General features: G+C 51.5%; 1 protein-coding gene across 6 annotated transcripts in view; it reads right to left on the bottom strand.

Annotated features, from left to right (window-relative positions):
• Window positions 1-12,094: 12,094 nt before the first annotated feature.
• Window positions 12,095-20,577, bottom strand: part of PARVB (parvin beta) — a 157,660-nt gene continuing 149,177 nt past the window's right edge. For all 6 annotated transcript variants that reach the window (XM_073006623.1, XM_073006621.1, XM_073006625.1 and 3 more), the window contains 2 exons: window positions 17,325-17,397; window positions 12,095-12,715 (listed from right to left, as the gene is read on the bottom strand). In XM_073006623.1, coding sequence (XP_072862724.1) covers window positions 12,639-12,715; window positions 17,325-17,397 — 150 coding nt within the window. In that variant the 3' untranslated portion in view covers window positions 12,095-12,638. The remainder of the gene's footprint in view (window positions 12,716-17,324; window positions 17,398-20,577) is intronic.

Here is a 20,577-nt window from a genome sequence, read left to right on the forward strand (position 1 = left end):
AAACGGTGCTGCAACCCAGGCTAGCAATATGGGGGAGCTGTTACTTCTTTAAAACCTAGACGGCAAAGGAGGGAGTGGGTGGCAGAGTCCAGGAACAGAATCACTAAAGCTCTAAGAGGGGCCTCAGGATAGGAGCTGTGGCCTTTGGTAGAGGGACACAGCCAGCTCATGGTGACCCAGCAGAAGGGCACAGCTGGGCGAATCAATGACCAGGCCTCACTCTCCTCCCTCTTGCCACGGCCTCCCCTGGCCACATCCAGCCAGAAGCCAGAGAAAAGAAGTCCCCTGCTGTGGTCCATAGATGTCAGGAAAGAAAATGGTGGGGAGTGGATCTGCAGAGGTGAACCTAAAGCATTCAACCCAGAAAGCATGCTTCTAGGGCCAGCCTCACTCGGCAGCTTCCTGCAGGAGCCAGCTCTGCAGTATTCTTCCACGAGTCCTTGCTGGAGGCGCTGCCTCCAGCCTTCCAATGGCTTAAGAATCACACAGTTTCCTGTATTAGATTCCTTTCTCCTCCAAACAACTGAAGAGGCCCTAATCATCGGCAACGGAATCCCAATTAACCTGGGATTTGTTACCAGAAACAACTGCAGGCAACACGACCTCCAGGATGGGAACTGGGATTGGTTACTTGTTCTGGCTGATTTAAAGGCAGTGAGGACCTAGTAACTGTTAGAGAATGGAGTTCTAATAGATCGTAGCCTGTGATGGCAAAATAATTACCTGTCATCACTCAGAACTAAGTACCTATTAAATTGCGGCTTTGGCAGAGTTGTGGCTTCCATATGCAATACAAGCACAGGTTATCTAAGGACTGTGGGTTGAGCTTGTTATCATCACACCAAAGACTTTAAAGCAAGAAAAGGACAGTCCCAGGGCTTTACATTCTCAGCTCAAGGTATGTTCAGAATACAGGGAGTTCTCTGATAGCCCTCAAAGCATCTCTTATCTCTTGGGGCTGCAGCGCTGATGTAAAAATCGATGCGGAATCTAATCCTGTATAGGGTAGAGTTACAACATACTAAATCCACAACTCACCGAGCCTCCTGTGTGTACAGTGTTGTTTAGGGGAAGAGAGGGACTCTAAGAATTGGAAGAGTAACATGGAGATAAGTCCAAGCACCCCAAACCCCAATTAAGAGAAAGGCATGGATAGAAGGGAATTATTCCAGTCTTTTTTATTTCAGAGACACAGTATGAAATATACCTGTGTGTATATACCTAACACTACTGAACTGTATACTTAAAAATAGTTAAGACAGTAAATTTTATGTTACATGTATTTTTAACCACAATGAAAACTTTCAAAAAATTAATAAAATAAAAATAAATAAATTGCAGGGATCATATCACTTTAGGGATGATATCTTGAAATACTTCAGAAGGCTTCTCCAAAAACAAATACATTCACCTGCACAACACAGCACCATTATGACGCCTAAGAAAATTAGCATTGATAGATGGTTTTCTAATATTTCATCCACATTCAAATTTCACCAAGGCTTCAAAAAATGTCTATTACAGCTGTATTTTTTTTTTTTTTTTTTTTTTTACTCCAAGATCCATTCAGGGATCACATATCACATGTGGTCGCATTTGGTTTTCATGTCTCTTTAGAGCCCTTCAATCTAGAACAATCTTCCACGACACTAACATTTTTTAAACATCAGGTCAGTTGTCCTGTAGAATCTCCCACCTCTGTCATTTGCTGGACTGCTTCTGTGGACTGATTTTCCTCCCAATTGTGGGTCACATTTTCCTGCTTCTTTATATGTATAAAAGTGTTTTATTGAATGCTAGACATTAAATGTTTATGTTGTTGGGTGCTGAATTTTGTTGTATTTCTTTAAGAAGTGTTGGAATTTTTCTGGCAGAAATATTCTTTTGATGTCTGGTTTTTAATAAGCGTCATCTCCTCAAGCTCTGATCTTTGTCTCCTTGAATCAGTGAGACCGGGCACTTACTGGGTCCCCCTGACTATGGCACAGTCCAGGAATTATGTCCAAGCAGAAAGCCAAGGCCAGGGTAGGGCTCACCTCATTCGCCACCCTTTTCTTGGGGATCACAGATCTGACTCGCCTCTTTTTTTTTCTTTTCTTTTTGAGACAGAGTCTTGCTGTGCCGCCCAGGCTGGAGTGCAGTGGCGCGATCTCCGCTCACTGCAAGCTCCACCTCCCGGGTTCATGCCATTCTCCTGCCTCAGCCTCCCGAGTAGCTGGGACTACAGGCACCCGCCACCGCGCCCGGCTAATTTTTTTGTATTTTTAGTAGAGACGGGGTTTCACTATGTTAGCCAGGATGGTCTCGATCTCCTGACCTCGTGATCCGCCCACCTCGGCCTCCCAAAGTGCTGGGATTACAGGCGACTTGCCTCTTAATATTTTACTTTTATATAGTTTCAAACTCACAGAAAAGCTGCAGGAAAGTACAAAGAGTTCCTATGTCTCTTAGTCCGTTTTCATGCTGCTAAAACAGACACACCCAAGACTGGGTAATTTATAAAGAAAGGTAGTTTAATGGACTCACAGTTCCACCATGGCTGGGGAGGCCTCACAATCATGGTGGAAGTTGAAGGGGGAGTAAAGGCATGTCCAATGTCTGAAGTAACTGTTTCCTACGTTTTGTGGAGGTTTCTAGTTATTCCTGACGGAAAGGTAGCTCCAAAAGTGAAAATTCTTTCCTCATAAACATTGATTGATTACAAAGAAGAATTACATTTTTTAGTGTACAAACTTGATAAACACTATATTAACTAATATATATTTTTTAAAAATAGAAACAGTGTTTCACTCTGTCACCCAGACTGGAGTACAGTGGTGTCATCAAGACTCGCTGCAGCTTTGAACTCCTGGGCTTAAGTGATCCTCCCCACTCAGCCTCCCGGGTAGCTGGGACCACAGACGTGTGCTCACATGCTAAGTAATCAAAATTAACATCATAAGAAATTAGACCAATGGAATACTATGCAGCCATAAAAAAGGATGAGTTCATGTCCTTTGTAGGGACGTGGATGAAGCTGGAAACCATCATTCTGAGCAAACTATCGCAAGGACAGAAAACCAAACACCCCCTGTTCTCACTCATAGGTGGGAATTGAACAATGAGAACACATAGACACAGGAAGGGGAACATCACACACTGGGGTCTGTCATGGGGTGTAGGGAGGGGGGAGGGATAGCATTAGGAGATATACCTAATGTAAATGATGAGTTGATGGGTGCAGCACACCAACATGGCACATGTATACATATGTAACAAACCTGCATATTGTACACATGTACCCTAGAACTTAAATTTAAAAAAAAAAGAAAGAAATTAGACCAATCAACATGACATGTCTCCTGGTAACGATGCACTGAGAAGAACACATCACTTCTGCCAAAAATGCATAACCTGGATTTAATCACAAGGAAAATACTAGACCAACCCAAGCTGCAACACATTCTGGAACATAACTGGCTTGCATTCTCCAGAGTCAAGGTTATGAAACATAAGGAAAGACCGAAGGGCCAATCCAGACTACAGGAGGCTGGAGAGATAGGACAACTCACTCAATGCCATGTCCTGCCTCTTATTTTGGTATAAAGGACATCATTGAGACAATTGGGAAAAAACATAATTAAGGCTTGTAGATTAGACAATGCCATTGTATCAATGTTATTTCCTGATTATGACACATACTGAGATTATGGAAGAGAATGACTTTACTTTTAGGAAGCATACACTGATGTATTTAGAGGTGAAGAGGATATAGTGCCTACAACTTACCCTCAAAGATTCAGAAAATGTATCTATCACCAGGTAAATGTGTGTGTCTAAAGAAATATATATATATCATTATTATTATATCAAGAGAGAGGCAGACAGACAGGCAAGGATAGGCAGAGAGTAAAGAGGATAAAGTAAAAATGTTAACATTCATGAGTCTCCAGGTAAACATAGTGATATGGCTTGGCTGTGTCCCCACCCAAATCTCATCTTGAATTGCAGCTCCCATAATCCCCACGTGTCATGGGAGGGACCTGGTGGGAGATAATTGACTCATGGGGGTGGGGTTTTCCATGCTGTTCTCATGATGATGAATAAGTCTCATGAGATCTGATGGTTTTATAAAGGACAGTTCCCCTAAACACACTGTCTTGCCTGCCGCCATGTAAGACATGCCTTTGCTCCTCCTTCGCCTTCCGCCATCATTGTGAGGCCTCTCCAGCCATGTGGAATGGTGAGTCCATTAAACCTTTTTCCTTTAAAACTACCCAGTCTTGGGTATCTCTCTTTTGGCAGCGTGAGAATGGATTAATACACATAGGAAGTCTTTGTAGTATTCCTGCAACTTTTCTGCAAGTTTGAAACTATCTAAAAGGAAAATGTTAAAAGAAAAAAAAGCCTTTGCTCTCATCCTAGTTTAATATCACTCTAAGTGCATGAATTAAAAAACAGTCCAATGTGTTATACTCCACATTGCTCCTTCAGATGCTTGAAGTATCCAAAATGTGGATGCTGTTTGTGCCTCTGTCCTTTTGACACGTCCCCATCATTCCTTGAGTACCGTTGGCCCTTCCATGTCCTTGGTTGCACATTCATGGATTTAACCAACCATGAATTAAAAATATCAAGAAACAATGGCATCTGTACCAGACACATGCAGATTTTTTCTCCTTGTCATTATTCCCTAAGTGATACAGTGTAACAACTATTTACATAGCATTTACATTGTATTAGGTATCAAAAGTAATTTAGAGCTGGTTTAAAGTATGCAGGAGGATGTGCATAGGTTATATGCAAATACTGTGCCGTTTGATATCAGGGACTTGAGTATCTTCAGATTTTGGTATCCTCCAGGGTCCCGGATTCACTCCACAGAGGACACCAGGGATAACTGTGCTTCCCTGCTTTCTGAAACAGTGTTTCAGGCTCACCTTGGCAATACTTTTTTTAAGAATGGGATTGTGGAAGGAAATCTAGCACTACATTCCGAAGCCATCTAGAACATCAGAACCCTGTGTGGATGTTTTGAAAACACACCAAACATCCACAAAGGTGTTGGATACTTTAAGGTGACGGTCTGTCTTAAGAAGTGACAAAAGCTGTCCGGTGTGACCATGAACCAGCTGTTGGGACCAGCCACATAACCACCTAAATCCGAGGGGCTGGGGACTGGAAGAATATGGGGCCTTTGCCCCAATTCCCTGGTGTCAGAGACCTCCCTACCCGCCTCTATGCATACATGCAGTCCTCTGCTGCGTCTTCATCCCAGACCTGCCCCCAGCTGCATTTCCTCATCGGCCTCGATGTGTTGTCCCCCTGCTGCTCCACTCTCTCCCGGTCCTTGTGCCCTAGCACACCCCCACCGCCCCATGCCCAACACCTCAGCGACACACAGCAGGCTCCCAAAACGCACTGACCAAATGAACGTTCCAGGGTCCTACTGTGTTGGACACAGGGATTCTCTGCCCCCTGCCCCAGGGCAAAGCCTCACCCTGGTGAAGATGATGATGATGTATTAAATCAAATTTAAACCCCAAAGAGCAGGTTTCCACCGAAAACCTCACTAATTCCGAGCTGCCCAACCCCAGGGCACTGTCCTTGCAGAAGGAACAGAGATTCCCGTGCCTGCAGTGGCTGGGAGTTCCTGCCTGGGTAAGGATGAACAGAGGTGACCTCAGAAGGTCCCTTCCTTCTCGAGATTCTCAGATTCTGCCAGTTCTGCCACATCTGAGGGCAAGTGGCAGTGGAATGTCAGTTCCCCAGAGACTGGCCACCAGGAAAGGAGGGGCCCTGACCTAAGCAGAGAGCCCCTTCCCCACCACAGCCCCCTGGGGAGGTGACAACTGAATTGGGGTATCTTTCTGGGGGCATGCAGCTCATGCCAGTGCATCAGCCTGACAGAATGGGACAGAAGCAATTTTTGTTTTGTTTTGTTTTGTTTTTGAGACTGAGTTTCCCTCTTGTTGCCTAGGCTGGAGTGCAACGGCACAATCTCAGCTCACTGCAACCTCCGCCTCCTGGGTTCAAGCGATTCTCTTGCCTCAGCCTCCCTAGTAGCTGGGATTACAGGCACCTGCCACCACGCCTGGCGAATTTTTTAATTTTTAGTAGAGATGGGGTTTCACCATGTTAGCCAGGCTGGTCTTGAACTTCGGACCTCAGGCGATTCGCCTGCCTCAGTCTCCCAAAGTACTGGGGTTTCAGGCATGAGCCACTGTGCCCAGACTGCAGTTATATTTGAGAACAACAAGTGAGAAAGGTGGGAGCATCAGGTCAGTCTAAGAGCATCTTCAGAATCGTCCTATGTCACCTACACTTTTCTTTTTTGTTTTTGAGGCAGAGTCTCACTCTGTTACCCAGGCTGGAGTGCAGTGGGGTGACCTCGGCTCACTGCAACCTCCGCCTCCCGGGTTCAAGCGATTCTCATGCATTAGACTCCCGAGTAGCTGGGATTACAGGTGTGTGCCACCATGCCCAGCTAATTTTTATTTTTTTGTGGGTTTGTTTGTTTTTAGTGGAGACAAGGTTTTGTCATGTTGGCCAGGCTGGTCTTGAACTCCTAGCCTCAAGTGATCCACCCCAAAGTGCTGGGAGTACAGGCATGAGTCAGAGCCCACCACGCTCAGCCCAAAACCAATTTTTGTAATAGACAAAGAATTAAAGCCACCTGGGTTAGTCCCTACTCCAGCCCACCTGAAGCACCCAGGTCCTGTTCCTTCTCAAAGACTGGCTTCCACCGCACCGTCTCCAGGCTTCGGCTGTCCCTCTCCAGGCAGGTAACCACTCCCCTGCCCCACCCGCACCCCTCCTTTCTGGGCGTTGCCTCTCACTCCACCGGCTCAAGGACAGGGGACACTCTTCTCACTGGCCACTTGCCCCAGCTTTGGACAAACCAGACCCTTAGTAAATGACGGCTGAACAGAACCAATTGGAAGATCTCCAAAAGGTTCTGCACCATTGCTGGCCTCAAAGACTCGGCATCTCAGTGGACAATATTTTATCCCCATCAATAGTAACAGTTGAGTCCTACCCAATAAAAGCACAGGTGAAGACAGGCCGGCTCAAGGACCTGGCACTCTGCTGCAGGGCTTCCCAACCTCAGTACAGTGCACATGGGGGCCAGGTGACTCTTTGCTGGGGAGAAGGGAGCCTGTCCCGTGCACTGCGGGACGTTAAGCAGTAACCTGGACCCCACCAGCTACCTGCCCAGAACGCCTCCTCCCGAGCTGTGACAACCCAAACTATCTCCAGACATTGCCAAAGATCCCCCAAGGGGCAGAACCTCCCTCTCCGCTGAGGATAGCTGACTTTGAAGGAAGGAGGTTGACTTTGTCCTTCAGAACCCTCAGCTGGAAGGTGTGGGCTACTTTGCTCCCTGCAGTCACGGTCACACAGGGACAAAGGTGGACACAAACCCAGGCACTTCTCCAAAGCCCAGATTCCTTCCATCTATAGTTTATAATTGTTAGTTTTTTCTTTTTTTTTTTTTTAATAGTATGGCTGCCTTTGTCTCCAGGCTACCCATCCTGGAATAGTCACAATTTTATCATCATTTCATAAAGTTTGACACGCCTAGGCCGGGCGCGGTGGCTCAAGCCTGTAATCCCAGCACTTTGGGAGGCCGAGACGGGCGGATCACGAGGTCAGGAGATCGAGACCATCCTGGCTAACACGGTGAAACCCCGTCTCTACTAAAAAATACAAAAAACTAGCCGGGCGTGGTGGCGGCGCCTGTAGTCCCAGCTACTCGGGAGGCTGAGGCAGGAGAATGGCGTGAACCCGGGAGGCGGAGCTTGCAGTGAGCTGAGATCCGGCCACTGCACTCCAGCCTGGGCGACAGAGCCAGACTCCGTCTCAAAAAAAAAAAAAAAAAAAAAAAAAAAAAAAAAAAAAAAATTTGACACGCCTGAAGCCTGGTATGACCTGTGCCGAGGAGGGTTTACGGCAGGGCCAGCACGGAGGGCAGGCCACCATCTCTGTCACACAGGGGTCCTTTGCCTTGCAGAGTCAAGAGCGGTCAATTACTGGTCAGCATGCAAGGCCCTGTGACGTCACAGCATGAAGAGTAAGGAGACCACCTCCCCGTGTTCATGCAGCCTGTGCCCCTGGCCGCTAGCTTTGTGCGTGTATGGTCTGGACCCAGGCAGAGGGGCAGATGAGCCTCTGTTACTCACCTGTAGCTGTGACTCTGCTGCCCTTTTCTCCTTGTGGTGCCAGCAGAAGCTTGGGGTTCCCAAAGTCCCATCCCCCACAAAGGGCTGTGAACCGGCTCTTCCCCCAGCTCCTGTTCAACTGGAAGGCCCCGGGAAGCAGGGCTGGGTGGAGTCACAAGGCCCTGGCACCTGTTACTTGGCTGGCACCACCCATGAATGCTAAATGCATGAAAGATAAAAACAGCAGCCAAACAAAGACGGTGGACAGGCCCATGCTCATGAGTTCTTTATTGGAATAAATAAGAGCATACTGTGACGCCACGTGGCATTGTCCTAACCGCATCTCCGGCTTAAGAAGTGTTTGCCTAGTGTTGCAGCAAGCTCCCAAAAAGCACTTGCTTCCTGCGGTCAGCCAGGTGGGCCTGACCAACAGCATGGCCAGGGTTTTCGTGGGTTTTATTTAATGTCCAGGAATCTAAAGTAAACATTGCTTAAAACAATTAAGAAGACAGTAAAATACTGGCACACAAAACAGGGGGAAAGGATTCAGTCGCTTTAAAATAAAATTGCTCTTTGTCACCTCCAATTAGGACACCACGGCCCAGCGGGGCTCTGGGCTCAGTGCTTGCATAACACTGTGTGGGTGTCAAAGGGGAACTGAAGCTGCGGGAGGCTCCCCTAGCTGGTGTGGGTTGAGAGACACGTCACGCGGAGAAGGAGAATCAGCAAATACCTTCCTGCCCTTGTCCGAGCGTCCACTCGGGCCTTGCAGACCTGAGACCCCCTTGTACTGGGATGTTTGTCCCTATGGGTGGACATACACGGCCTTGCTTTCACTTAGTTCCTATGGACCAGGGTTCCTCTTCAAAGAACCATTCACTGAAAAGGTGGTGCTGGGAGGAGGAAGGGTCCCAGAACTTCTCTGAACTAAGAACCAAGAGCAGCAGCAGACAGGGCATCTCACACCCAAGCCTCATGTCCCAGCAGCCATTCATCCCGAGCCTAGAGGAATCGAGTTCACCCTAAATTCTGCCTTGGAACCAGCCCCTTGAGGCATCTGTCCAGGCCATGCTATGATTTCAGACTCAAACTGATGGTGAATGGAGAAAAATGAGAGGAGTCAAGCCTAATGGGACCCTCCCCAGGTATGCAAAAGGCACACCTACACCTTTGAACCAACTGGAAAAGAGTGTGGACAAAAGATCACATCCAAGTCGGGTGTCGTGGCGTGCACCTGCGGTTCCAGGGACTCGGGATGCAGAAGCAGGGGATCACCTGAGCCCAGGAGTTCAAGGCTGTAGTCTGCTACATGTGTGTCTGTGAATGACCACTGCACTCCAGCCTGGGCAACGCAGCAAGCCCTTATCTCAAAATTAAAAAAAAATCCCATCCTTTGCTGGAATCATGGCCTTTAAGGGTACCTGTTGTGAAACATGAGGCCTGTGTAGCTTCCCTACAGATCTTATGATTCCTTTTACTGTTCAACTTGAAACCCAGAAGAGTGTGACATGGACACAAGGATGGGCATGTGTTTACCAGATGGGGGCTGCCAGGACCTCCCCGGGAAGGTGAAGCCCCCTCCCAGAGTAACTGGCCTCTCCCCTCTGATGACACAGAATGGGCTGGGATTGCTCATTTTGGCTGAAAATTGTAGCTCTGTTTTTTTTGTTTTGTTTTGTTTTGTTTTTTTGAGACGGACTCTCACTCTGTCACCCAGGCTGGAGTGCAGTGGCATGATCTCAGCTCACTGCAACCTCTGCCTCCCGGCTTCATTCCATTCTCCTGCCTCAGCCTCCCGAGTAGCTGGGACTACAGGCATGCACCACCACGCCCAGCTAATTTTTGTATTTTAATAGACACGGGGTTTCACCATGTTGGCCAGGCTGGTCTCAAACTTCTGACCCCAAGTGATCCACCTGCCTCAGCCTTCCAAAGTGCTAGGATTACAGGCGTGAGCCACTGCGCCTGGCCAAGCTCTGTTCTTTTCAAATCTCAAACCCCAGGAAGGCACAACGCCCTCTCCAGGCCCACGTGGGAGCAGGGCAAGGCCGGGCCGCTCCACCCGCTCCAGGGGGCCGTGATCCTGTCCGTGCCACGCAGGCAGCACAGAATGTTCCAGTCCCAGGTTTTTGTCAGTGTGGCTCTTTAATGTCACTGCATCCCGCAGGAGACACCGTAATGCTGTTTTAATTATTTCTTTCCCCCACTGGGAAATCACCTCCATCAAAATGGCTATTCTGAAACCATCCCCAGCCTAGCAACAGCCGGAACTGAGGGGGAATATTAAACTGTTTTCTAAAACTTCAGTGTTGGCATTCGATTTCATATTAAAACTTACTCCACAGCTCTGATCTGCGGCAGGAAGACAAAAAGCTAACAGGATCAGAAAGGCCAGGCTCACTACAGAGAATGCTGAGAGATGCCAAGGAAGGCGGCCGCTTTGCTGCAGGTGCACCCCAGGGGGTCAGTGGGTCATAACCCTGGGAAGGAGCTGGGGAGGGGGGCGCCACAGCGAGGGAGCCACTGCGACCAGAGGCCAGCCCAGAAAGCATGGCCGATGGGATCCCCAATTCTCTGCAGAGCTGGGGTGAGCGAGGGGGTGAACAGCTCATAACTGAGTGAGCAGCGACTCTTTTTATAGGATACTCTAAAGGGAGATGCTCTCAGGGCTACAGGGAGAGTGAGATGAACACTTCATATCCTCCCGTTACAAGGGGAATTATGTCCCCCGCCTCCAAATCCACATGCTGAAGTCCTAACCCCAGTCCCTCTGATGTGATGGTATTTGGAGATAGGGTCTTTATGGAGGTAATCAAGATAAATGAGGTCATATAAGTGCGCCCTAATCCAATCGGACCGCAGCCCTTCTAAGAAGAGGGGGTCGGGCTGGGCATGGCCACTAGTGCCTATAATCCCAGCACTTTGGGAGGCTGAGGTGGGTGGGTCGCTCAAACCCAGGAGTTTGAGACCAGCCTGGGCTGTCTCTACAAAAAATACAAAAATTAGATGGGCCTAGTGGTATGCACTTGTAGTCCCAGCTACTTGGGAGGCTGAGGTGGGAGGATCAATTAAGCCTGGGAGATCAAGGCTGCTGCAGTGAGCTGAGGTGGCACCACTTTACTCCTGGGTGACAGACTGAGACCTTATCTCCAAAAACAATAAAAATAAAAATAAAACGCTGGGCATGGGCACGGTGGCTCACACCTGTAATCCCAGCACTTTGGGAGGCTGAAGTGGGCGAATCACAAGGTCAGGAGATTGAGACCAGCCTGGCCAACATGGTGAAACCCCATCTCTACCAAAAATACAAAAATTAGATGGGCCTAGCGGTATGCACTTGTGGTCCCAGCTACTTGGGAGGCGGAGGCAGGAGAATGGCTTGAATCTGGGAGGCAGAGGTTGCAGTGAGCCAAGATCACGCCACTGCACTCCAGCCTGGTGACAGAGCAAGACTCCGTCTCAAAACTAAATAAATAAATAAAATAAAAGAGGCAGTGAGGACACAGACACACAGAGGGGAGGCCATGTGAAGACACTGGGGGAAGCCGGCACCTACAAGCCAAGGCAAAAGGCCCGAGGATGTAACTCTCTGATGTCTCAGCCACTCACCTGCGGCACTTTACTACACAGAGCCAGCGAACCAATGCACCCCCTCATTTTAAAGTTTCCGAAGACACATTCGTTCCCAAAAAGGGCCTCTGAAGGGGAAAGCTGGGGTGCAAGCTGTCTCAAGCAGCACAATTAGAGCCATCTCCAGACCCAGCCCCTCAACCACAGCAAGAAATTAAGAAATCCCCAGCTAACAGCTCCTTTCAATGCCTGTGGGAGCCGGGCCATCCTGAGTCTTAGATGTTCATGCGAAAGCTACCTTAAAACAACAACGAGTGGCCAAGAAGCCATAGGAATGTGGGTGGAGGACACTCATATCACATCTAAGCTTCTGGGACTTTAAAGTTTTTCAAACTGCAAAATCCTTTTATTAAATAGGCATCACTTCGAAGGAGAGCCCAGCCCAGGAGATCCCCGGTGAATCGTCAAGCCCGGGTCCTCGGGGAGCTGGCGTTCCTGCTGAGCTGATGTTGTACTTCTGAAGGCCTGTGACCGCTAATTGCACCATCAGGTGGAACGCAGGGTGCTCTCAACTAGCTGTGGGTTGGGCTTCAGGCTTTTTTCCATCTTTCGGCCAAGGCAGACAATAACGGACTCATCATCCCACGCAACTGAGTGACGCGAGGCCTCAAACGCAAGCACGGGTGTTTAGAATCCTGCATTTTCAAAGGCTCTTGCCCACTGGGAATTACATGGAAAGAAGATTAAGAACAACCAGCAAAAGAGGCAGGGGGTGGTGCGGGCGTGAGGTAGGGGTGGGGTGGAGACGACAGTCAACACAGTTTGGACCAGAAGCCCATGGCACCTGGCTCCCTGGAAAGGCACAGGGCACAGATAGATGTTGCCTTTCTTGCTGGGATACTCCTGCCACCGTCCACAGCTCCCCCGTCACTCCACGTTCTTGTACTTGGTGAAGAGGTTATAAAGAACCCTCAGGGTGGATTTGAGGTCCAAGTTCACCACGTCTGCAGAAGAAAACAGAGAAACCTCAGAGGCCCTGCCATCCTCCTGTCATTGCAGTAGGTACTCTCAGAAGCCATGTCTCCAGCATGACACCAGCTGCCGCGTCCACATAGAGTGCTTCCCCTTAAAGACCTGCCACCACCACATCCAGGACGCTCTGAGCAGCGCCTCCCCAGACACACCGGTTGTGTGAGAGCTCTGGGGTGACAAGAACAGAGACACTTCCACAGCCCATCCTGGATCGGCATCAGGACGTGTCTAAGGACCGGTTGGGGGACATGGCTAATGACACTTACTGGGACCAAAAAGCCCAGTAACACTTAATGGACCTGACGGCTCCCTCTGGGGTCCTGGAAGTCTTGGGCCACTTTCTTTGGGTGGACAAGAACCTTCCTGGGAATCAGACACCTTGTTCATTTCACTTGCTCTGTGACCTCTAAGTGACTTCCGTGATTTGGGGCTCAGACTCTCCATCTGTAAAATGGGCCTGAATCAGATAATGCTCGAGGCCCTTTGAGTCCTGACTCCCTGTGATCCAAAAGCAGCCACAGGATGACCTTGTGCTTTAGCCCTGATCACAAGAGCAAGAAACAACATGTTACTGAGAGAGCAGGTGGGATGGATGCTAAGAATCAGCAACTGTCCTTGTCACCAGGCGTGGAGTTTCTCAACTTGCACACCCTCATCAGAGCCCGCACAGCCTCCTTTCCTTCCCTCTCATTTTACAAACAGGACCAAGACTCACTGTGGAGAAATGAGTTGCCCACAAGTGTGCTGTCAGAGCAAAAGCAGGGCTGAACTCGGCTCGGTGGGCTTGGGAACACACCCAGGGCTCTGTCGGGGATCCCAGGGTCTCCCCCTGGCCTGAAGGGTCCACCCCAGCTCCCAACAGCCCAGTGGAGGCAGGGGAGGGAGGATGGCAGCCACAGAGTTGGAGGTGGCCAAGGCGAGGGGGGCAGCAGGGACAGAGCAGCTCCCAGGGGTGGGGACCGTCACTCCCTGGCCCCCTGAGTCCACTCCCATGGTGGACTCACAGGGAGACCAGAGCAGCAGCCTGGCACCGATGCCCCCACTCAACAGCCCCCAGGTCTGAGCTCTGAGAACTTCGAGACAGCCTCGCTGGACAAACAGAACTCAACCCTCACACCCCTGCCAGACCCTGCTAACCATGGCCACCCCTTAGCACCTGTGCCCAGGGATAGGCATCCCCTTCTGTGACCCGTGAACCTCAGTCCCTCTGTGCTCCCCAAACACCCACCCCACCATCCAGCTCCGGCACTCAGCTCTGTGAATTTCGAGCAAGCCACAAGCCTTTCTCCCAGGCAAGGGGCCTCCTTAAGGGCAGGGTCGGGGACCCCACTGGCATCTCCGCCAGGTCCCCGCAAGGGGGTAGGGGGCCAGGATGCACATCGGAGCTGGGGCCCTGGGGAACCAGGTGTGGGCCTGGCTCTTCAGACCCGCCCACATGCAGAGGGCATGAGACTGCTCTGCTTCCTCCCACTGGGGACCAACAGGGCAGTCTCAGGCCCGCAGGGGAGGAGGTCACAGCCACTGCCTCCCTCTCCACCAGCCCTGGGTACCCAGGTAAGTCTGCCTAGCTTGGAGGAGGGCGTCAGGGAGACCACAGCCACTGTGCTGCAGTCTCCATGTCATTCTCATCTCTGTTACCTCCTGATTCTTGCTCCCCAGATGGTTTTGAATGAAGAAGGAAAAATCTCTCATCCATTGCATCAGCCACAAAATAAAGAGGCCCAGGGACCCCGTCTCATGAATCTCTGCGGCTTGGCCCCTGCCCAGTGCTGGCCCAGTGAAGGTGCTAATGAGCACTGCAGACCAGCTCTGTCCCCTGCCTGGGCTGGACAGAGGCCCTGGGACACCTGAGGGACCCTGCCTGGGAGGCTGCAGAACCTGCTATTTGCCCCGGGCCGGTGGCACCTCTGCCTCTGGCCTGGTTTCCACGTGTCCGTGGTGGGTTCCCTGACGTGCTGTCCAGCGGCAGATGAGTAGGAAACACATCCAGGCTCGGGGCAAACCCCCTGCTCGGAGACCGGCCTGTCAGAGGATATCCCGGCCTCTGGACGGGCTCCTGCCTCACTCCTCAAAAAGGGGACAAAGGGCTGGGCGCGATGGCTCACACCTGTAATCCCAGCACTTTGCGAGGCCGAGGCAGGTGGATCACCTGAGGTCGGGAGTTCAAGACCAGCCTGGCCAACATGGTGAAACACCATTTCTACTAAAAATACAAAAATTAGCCAGGCATGGTGGTGGGTGCCTGTAATCCCAGCTACTCGGGAAGCTGAGGCAAGAGAATTGCTTGAACCCGGGAGGAGGAGATTGCAGTGAGCTGGGATCGTGCTATTGCACTCCAGCCTGGGTAACAAAGCAAGACTGTCCCAGAAAAAAAAAAAAAAGGTCGGAGGTTTGGGGAGGACAAAGAACCAGGGCTTTCTCAGCAGCTTGGAGGCCAAGGGCCACCAGGGGTTCTTCTGAGGGTATGGGGGAGCAGCCCATGCTGCAGATAGGGCCCAGGCTTTAGGCTATAGGAAACCAAAGGAAGCCCCAGCCAAGCCCACAGCGGACATGAGCAAGGATTTCTTCTCCCTGACAGTGTGCAACCCACCAGACACTAACGCTGAGCTAGCAGCCACCATCAGCAGGGACCTGGCGTGTTCTGTGGGCAGGACCCTCTTCCACTGCTCAGAGGAGCAGCTCACTTGAGCCAAATAGGTGCTCAGGGGCAGTCAGGCTCAGCAGCACGTGGGTGGCACTGCCCGGGAGCCCTGCTGGAAAGTTACAGAGCAGAGTTGAACACTGAAGGCTCTGACAAGTCCTGTGTGATGCACGCCCCCAGCGACCCCATGAGACGCATGGAGGCAGGTGCCGTCGTCACTCCCCTGCACAGATGAGGAGGCGGCCCTGGCACAGAAAGGCAAAGTAACCTGTCTGAAGACGCACAGCTGGGGAGAGGCAAAGCAGCATCCCTCGGGCCCCTGGCCGCTCCCTCATGCCCCTGCCTCGCAGCAACAAAAGGGCTGAGGGGCAGCAGCAACAAGGAGTCCCAGAGACCCAGGCCGGGCTGGCCTCTACAGGCAGCAGCTTGCCACACTCCCTGCTGGACGCGTTCTTGGATCCAGTGCTGTCGAGCAGTTTCCAGGCCAGGCACTGTTCTCAGCACCGGCATGCAGCGGACAAAGCCCTGCTCTCTTGAGGCTTCCATTCTAGTGGGGAGGGAGGGACAATAAAGAATAAACAAGGCCAGGCACGGGGCTTGTGCCTGTAATGGGAGGCAGGCGAATCGCTTGAGCCCAGAAGTTCGAGACCAGTCTGGGCAACATCGTGAGACCTTGTCTTTACAAAAAAGAAAAGTTAAAAAATTAGCCGGGCATGGTGGTATGCACCTTAGTCCCAGCTACTCGAGAGGCTGAGGTGGGAGGATGGTATGAACCCCAGAGGCAGAGGTTGCAGTGAGCTGTGATCACACCACTGCACTCCAGCCTGGGTGACAGAGTGAGACCCTGTCTCAAAACAAAAAAAGAATAAACAGCCACACACAATGAGACAGGAGGGTGTGAAACTGTCCTGTGAAACCCTGAGAGGAGGATGAACAGGCAGGAAGGGACCGGCCAGGAGCCTTCTGCGTGGACTGGCAGGAGGCAGAGGCTGCGGTGGGTGGATGGAAGGGACAAGATCCATTTTCTGGCTATTCTGGAAACTCTACAAAGCCCGCCATTGAGCAGATGCTGGCAAGAGGTGCAGGAAGCATCGCAGACCCCCAACTCATACACCGCCATGGGGGACTCAGGAGAGGGAGCAGGGCTAGGTAGGGGGCCATGGTCAAAGGGGGGCCCACGGGCACTAACCCACAGTGTCTGAGTTCTGTGGGCTTCTCCTGCATGGCAAAGGTTTTGATGGAGGCAAAGAGATGTCTTCATACAGGACTTGTCACAGCCTTTAATATTCAACTCTGCCCTGTAGCTTTCCAGCAGGGTTCACAGGGAGTGCCACCCACGTTCTGCGGAGCCTGGCTGTCCCCAAGCACCTATGAAGAAGCCTTCCCAGGAATTCTGATGCTCACTCAGGTGAGAGGGTGCTCTTATAGGTAACGTGGCACAGGAGCCAGGTGGGGGCAGGGAAGTGACCGCCACCCCCAGCTCTGCTAGCCTTCTGCCTCCAGCTCCAACCCACGCAGAGCAGGAGCGTGCCAAGTCTCTGCTCCCAGGCACTGCCTTCGGCTGAGCGTCAGGGGACCTCCACCCCAACAGTCATTAAATTTGAGTAAGCCTTTAATATCTTCTCAGGGCACAAAGCTGCATTTCCAGCCTGAGTGGCCAGCCAGAGACACACTTAATCCTGAGGTCCGTGGGCAGAGGCCACGCCCTTCAAAGTCAAGTGGTTATTAAAGGACCGGTGCTGCCAGCTCTACCAGCGAGGCCCTCCTGGTTCCCAAAATGAGGAGATTGAGGAGTTGAGGTTGGTAGACCCTTGCCCCAGAGCCGGAGACGTGGGGCCCATCTGAGGAACAACACGCCAGCCTTCCAGCCACTTCTAGGACCCGCTTTTCTTCCCCTCCATGTGCAGCCCTCCCAGGGGAACCTGAGCCAGGGGCATTACCTTCAGGACGAGCCTTGGGTTTCTTGAGGCCTCCGTCCAGCATCAGCTCAAAGGCGAAGGACACATTATGGACCTGCCAAGGAAGCGGGTGGGTCAGCGTTGGGATCCAACAGTCGTTCCCACCCACTGCCCACTGCTGGAGGACAGCCAGCATGGACAGGACCAAGCCTCTGCAACACTGACGTCCACAAGGACCCAGTGAGCCTGGGGCAGGCCACAGGGTGGGCAGAGACGGGTGAGCAAGTCTGCAGAGGGCCACATGCACTCACTAGGCGGTTCTCACCCCTCACACTGGTGATCTGGGCTGAGAGATGGAAGGATGAGGTGCCCGGCCTGCTCTCGAGGGCTCACGGCCACCAAGAGCCTGCTCTGCCCCAGATGCCAGCCACAGTGACCCCATTTTATCTATTTATTTACTTACTTTTTTTGAGACAGGGTCTAGAGCACAGGCTAGTGCACAGTGGCGAGATCTCGGCTCACTGTAATCTCTGCCTCCCAGGCTCAAGCCATCTTCCCGCCTCAGCTTCCCCAGTAGTTGGGACTATAAGCACGCATCACTGTGCCCAGCTAATTTTTGCATTATTTTTACTTTTTTTAGAGACAGGTTTTGTCATGTTGGCCAGGCTAGTCTCTAACTCTTGGACTCAAGTGATCCATCCGCCTCAGCCTCCCAAAGTGCTGGGATTACAGGCGTGAGCCACCGCGCCTGGCCCACAGTGACCCCATTTTACAGACAGGGAAACCGAGGCCCAGAGAGGATGAGTCCCGTGCAGAGGCACGCAGGCCTGGGCACTGCCACAGGAAGGGCTGTAAAGACCTGCACGTGAGGTTGTGTCTCTCTGCAGGATGAGGTGCCTTCACGGGAGGGAGGCCCCAGCACTGAGTAGGGACAGCGGGCCGGTCAGAACGGAAGTCAGATCGATGGTGGCTGCAAGCATCAGCCTGCGGGACCTTGGTCCTGTTAGAGCTACAGAAAGGCGGCCCCCTCCCCCTGACCATGACTTCCCCTGAAATTAAAGGGTCTATTACTCCTCAGCCCCCAAGTGTACTTGAAGCTTTTATTCTCCTAATGATGGCTGAATAGGTTTAAAATAAGAGCCTTCTGGGCTGTGTTTAAAGACCACTCAGAGGGATGTAGGCGATGAACTAGGTTATATCCAGCCACCCACCTGCCGCAAGACAAGGCTGATGGGAGGAGGGGACATCAAACCATCAAACAGCAAACACACACAGATGTCATAGTGCAAGGGACTTCAGGGCTCTTAGTAATCAAATATCCTGGCTGGGCACGGTGGCTCACACCTGTAGTCCCAGCACTTTGGGAGGCCGAGGCAGGTGGATCAGTTGAGGTCAGGCATTCGAGACCAGCCTGATCAATGTGGTGAAACTCCGTCTCTACTAAAAATACAAAAATTAGCCAGGCTTGGTGGTGCGCACCTGTAATCCCAGCTATTTGGGTGGCTGAGGCACGAGAATTGCTTGAACCCGGGAGGCAGAGGTTGCAGTGAGCTGAGATCGCGCCACTGCATTCCAGCATGGGCGACAGAGCAAGACTCTGTCTCAAAACCAGACAAAAAATTCTTTCAACAATCATATTTTCATGATTTTGAGGTCAATGAATCAGAAACATGAACAATTTTACTTGCAATGTAATTTAATGATTAACCTGGAAAAAGAGGCTTCCCTAGGTTAATCAAATGCACAGCACTGGAAAACAGCTTTGGAAAAGCTTCCACAGCACACGCAGCCTGTGCTCGGGAAGCAGAGGGGCGAATGATGTGCCAGCGCCAACCGCAAGACGGTCTGGCTAGTCACGGGGTCAGTGGGGAAGACACAGCCTAGCAGGAGGGCAGGTCATGTCCACCCATGGGCGGGGGCGCAGCAGACTGAGACCCTGCTCCAGAGGCCAGCTCAGAAACTGCCAATGGGAACACCGGGCAACATGGCAGACACCCCAACCCTGCAGGACAGCCTGCCTGGAGATGGGGGAGTGCTGCACCAGGGCTGAGCCTGAGGATGGCCAAACACTGGCAACAGGGGAGGAGTGTGAATGGCCCGTGTGGAAGGTGCAGAACACAGCTTCCCTAAGGAGAGAGCAGGGAGCGACCTGCGGGTGCTGGGCACCCACCATGGGGTCGGTGTATTTGGTACAGGCTCCCTTTCCCCTCCCGGCCCTGTGCGAGGTGGGTATCATCTTCTTTCACAGAGGAGGGCTTTGGGCTGAGATGGGCTAGGACATCGGTGCCCTAAAAAGGCACGGGGTGGCCAGATGCAATGGCTCATGCCTGTAATCCCAGCACCTTGGGAGGCTGAGGCGGGTGGATCACGAGGTCTGGAGTTCAAGACCAGCCTGGCCAACATGGTAAAACCCTGTCTCTATTAAAAGTACAACAATTAGCCAGGCATGGTGGTGTGTGCCTGTAATCCCAGCTACTCAGGAGGCTGAGGCAGAAGAACCGCTTGAACCCAGGAGGTGGGGGTGGCAGTGAGCTGAGATCGTACCACTGCACTCCACTCTGGACAGAGTCCAGAGTGAGACCCTGTCTCAAAAAAAAAAAAAAGGCACAGGGCTCAAAGGCATGGAACCAGGACTGAAACAGAATCTATGCCTGTTCTCCAAGAGCCTCCCACCTCCACTCCCCTAGCAACACAGGTTCCTGTAGCTGACCACTGTCCATATCATCAAATGAGCTCACACACACATATCCACATGCACACATGCACACTCAAACACACAACAGGCTTGACCCCAAATTGAGATGGAGACAGGATAGCAAAGAGGGAGAACAGTGAGAAAAGATTTTTCTTTTAAGAAAAGATTCTTCTCCATTGTAAAAGTCAGCACCAATTTGGACTGGTCTTTTTATATGTCTCTCCCGTGCACCTCTTAAGCCTGAGGAATCCTCTTCCGCGCAGAGGGAGTGGATGCTTAGGAGGAGCTGGGGATGAGATGCGTGACACGCAGAGACACTCAGAGACAGCTGGACAGGGTGATCGGGTGATGAGGTGGTCACCGCTGCCCCATGAGAGAACAGTTTAAGGGGAAAGCAAAGTCCCTTCCAAGCCTCACTGCTCTGCAGCCACTCGGCCCCACAGTGACTGGTTTCGAAGTAAGATTTTCCTTCTGCTTTCTTCTCAGGCTGAGGAAATGCCAGGCAGGAAATTGCCACCTTCCCATGCCTGTTATCTCTCAGGGCCATGCCTCCGCCCCCAGCCCTCTTTCATGCCCGGCAGAGAAGTGTGAGCCCAGGCC

Source organism: Chlorocebus sabaeus, chromosome 19 (genome assembly GCF_047675955.1).
Source record: "Chlorocebus sabaeus isolate Y175 chromosome 19, mChlSab1.0.hap1, whole genome shotgun sequence".
In the NCBI taxonomy this organism is placed as follows: domain Eukaryota; kingdom Metazoa; phylum Chordata; class Mammalia; order Primates; family Cercopithecidae; genus Chlorocebus; species Chlorocebus sabaeus.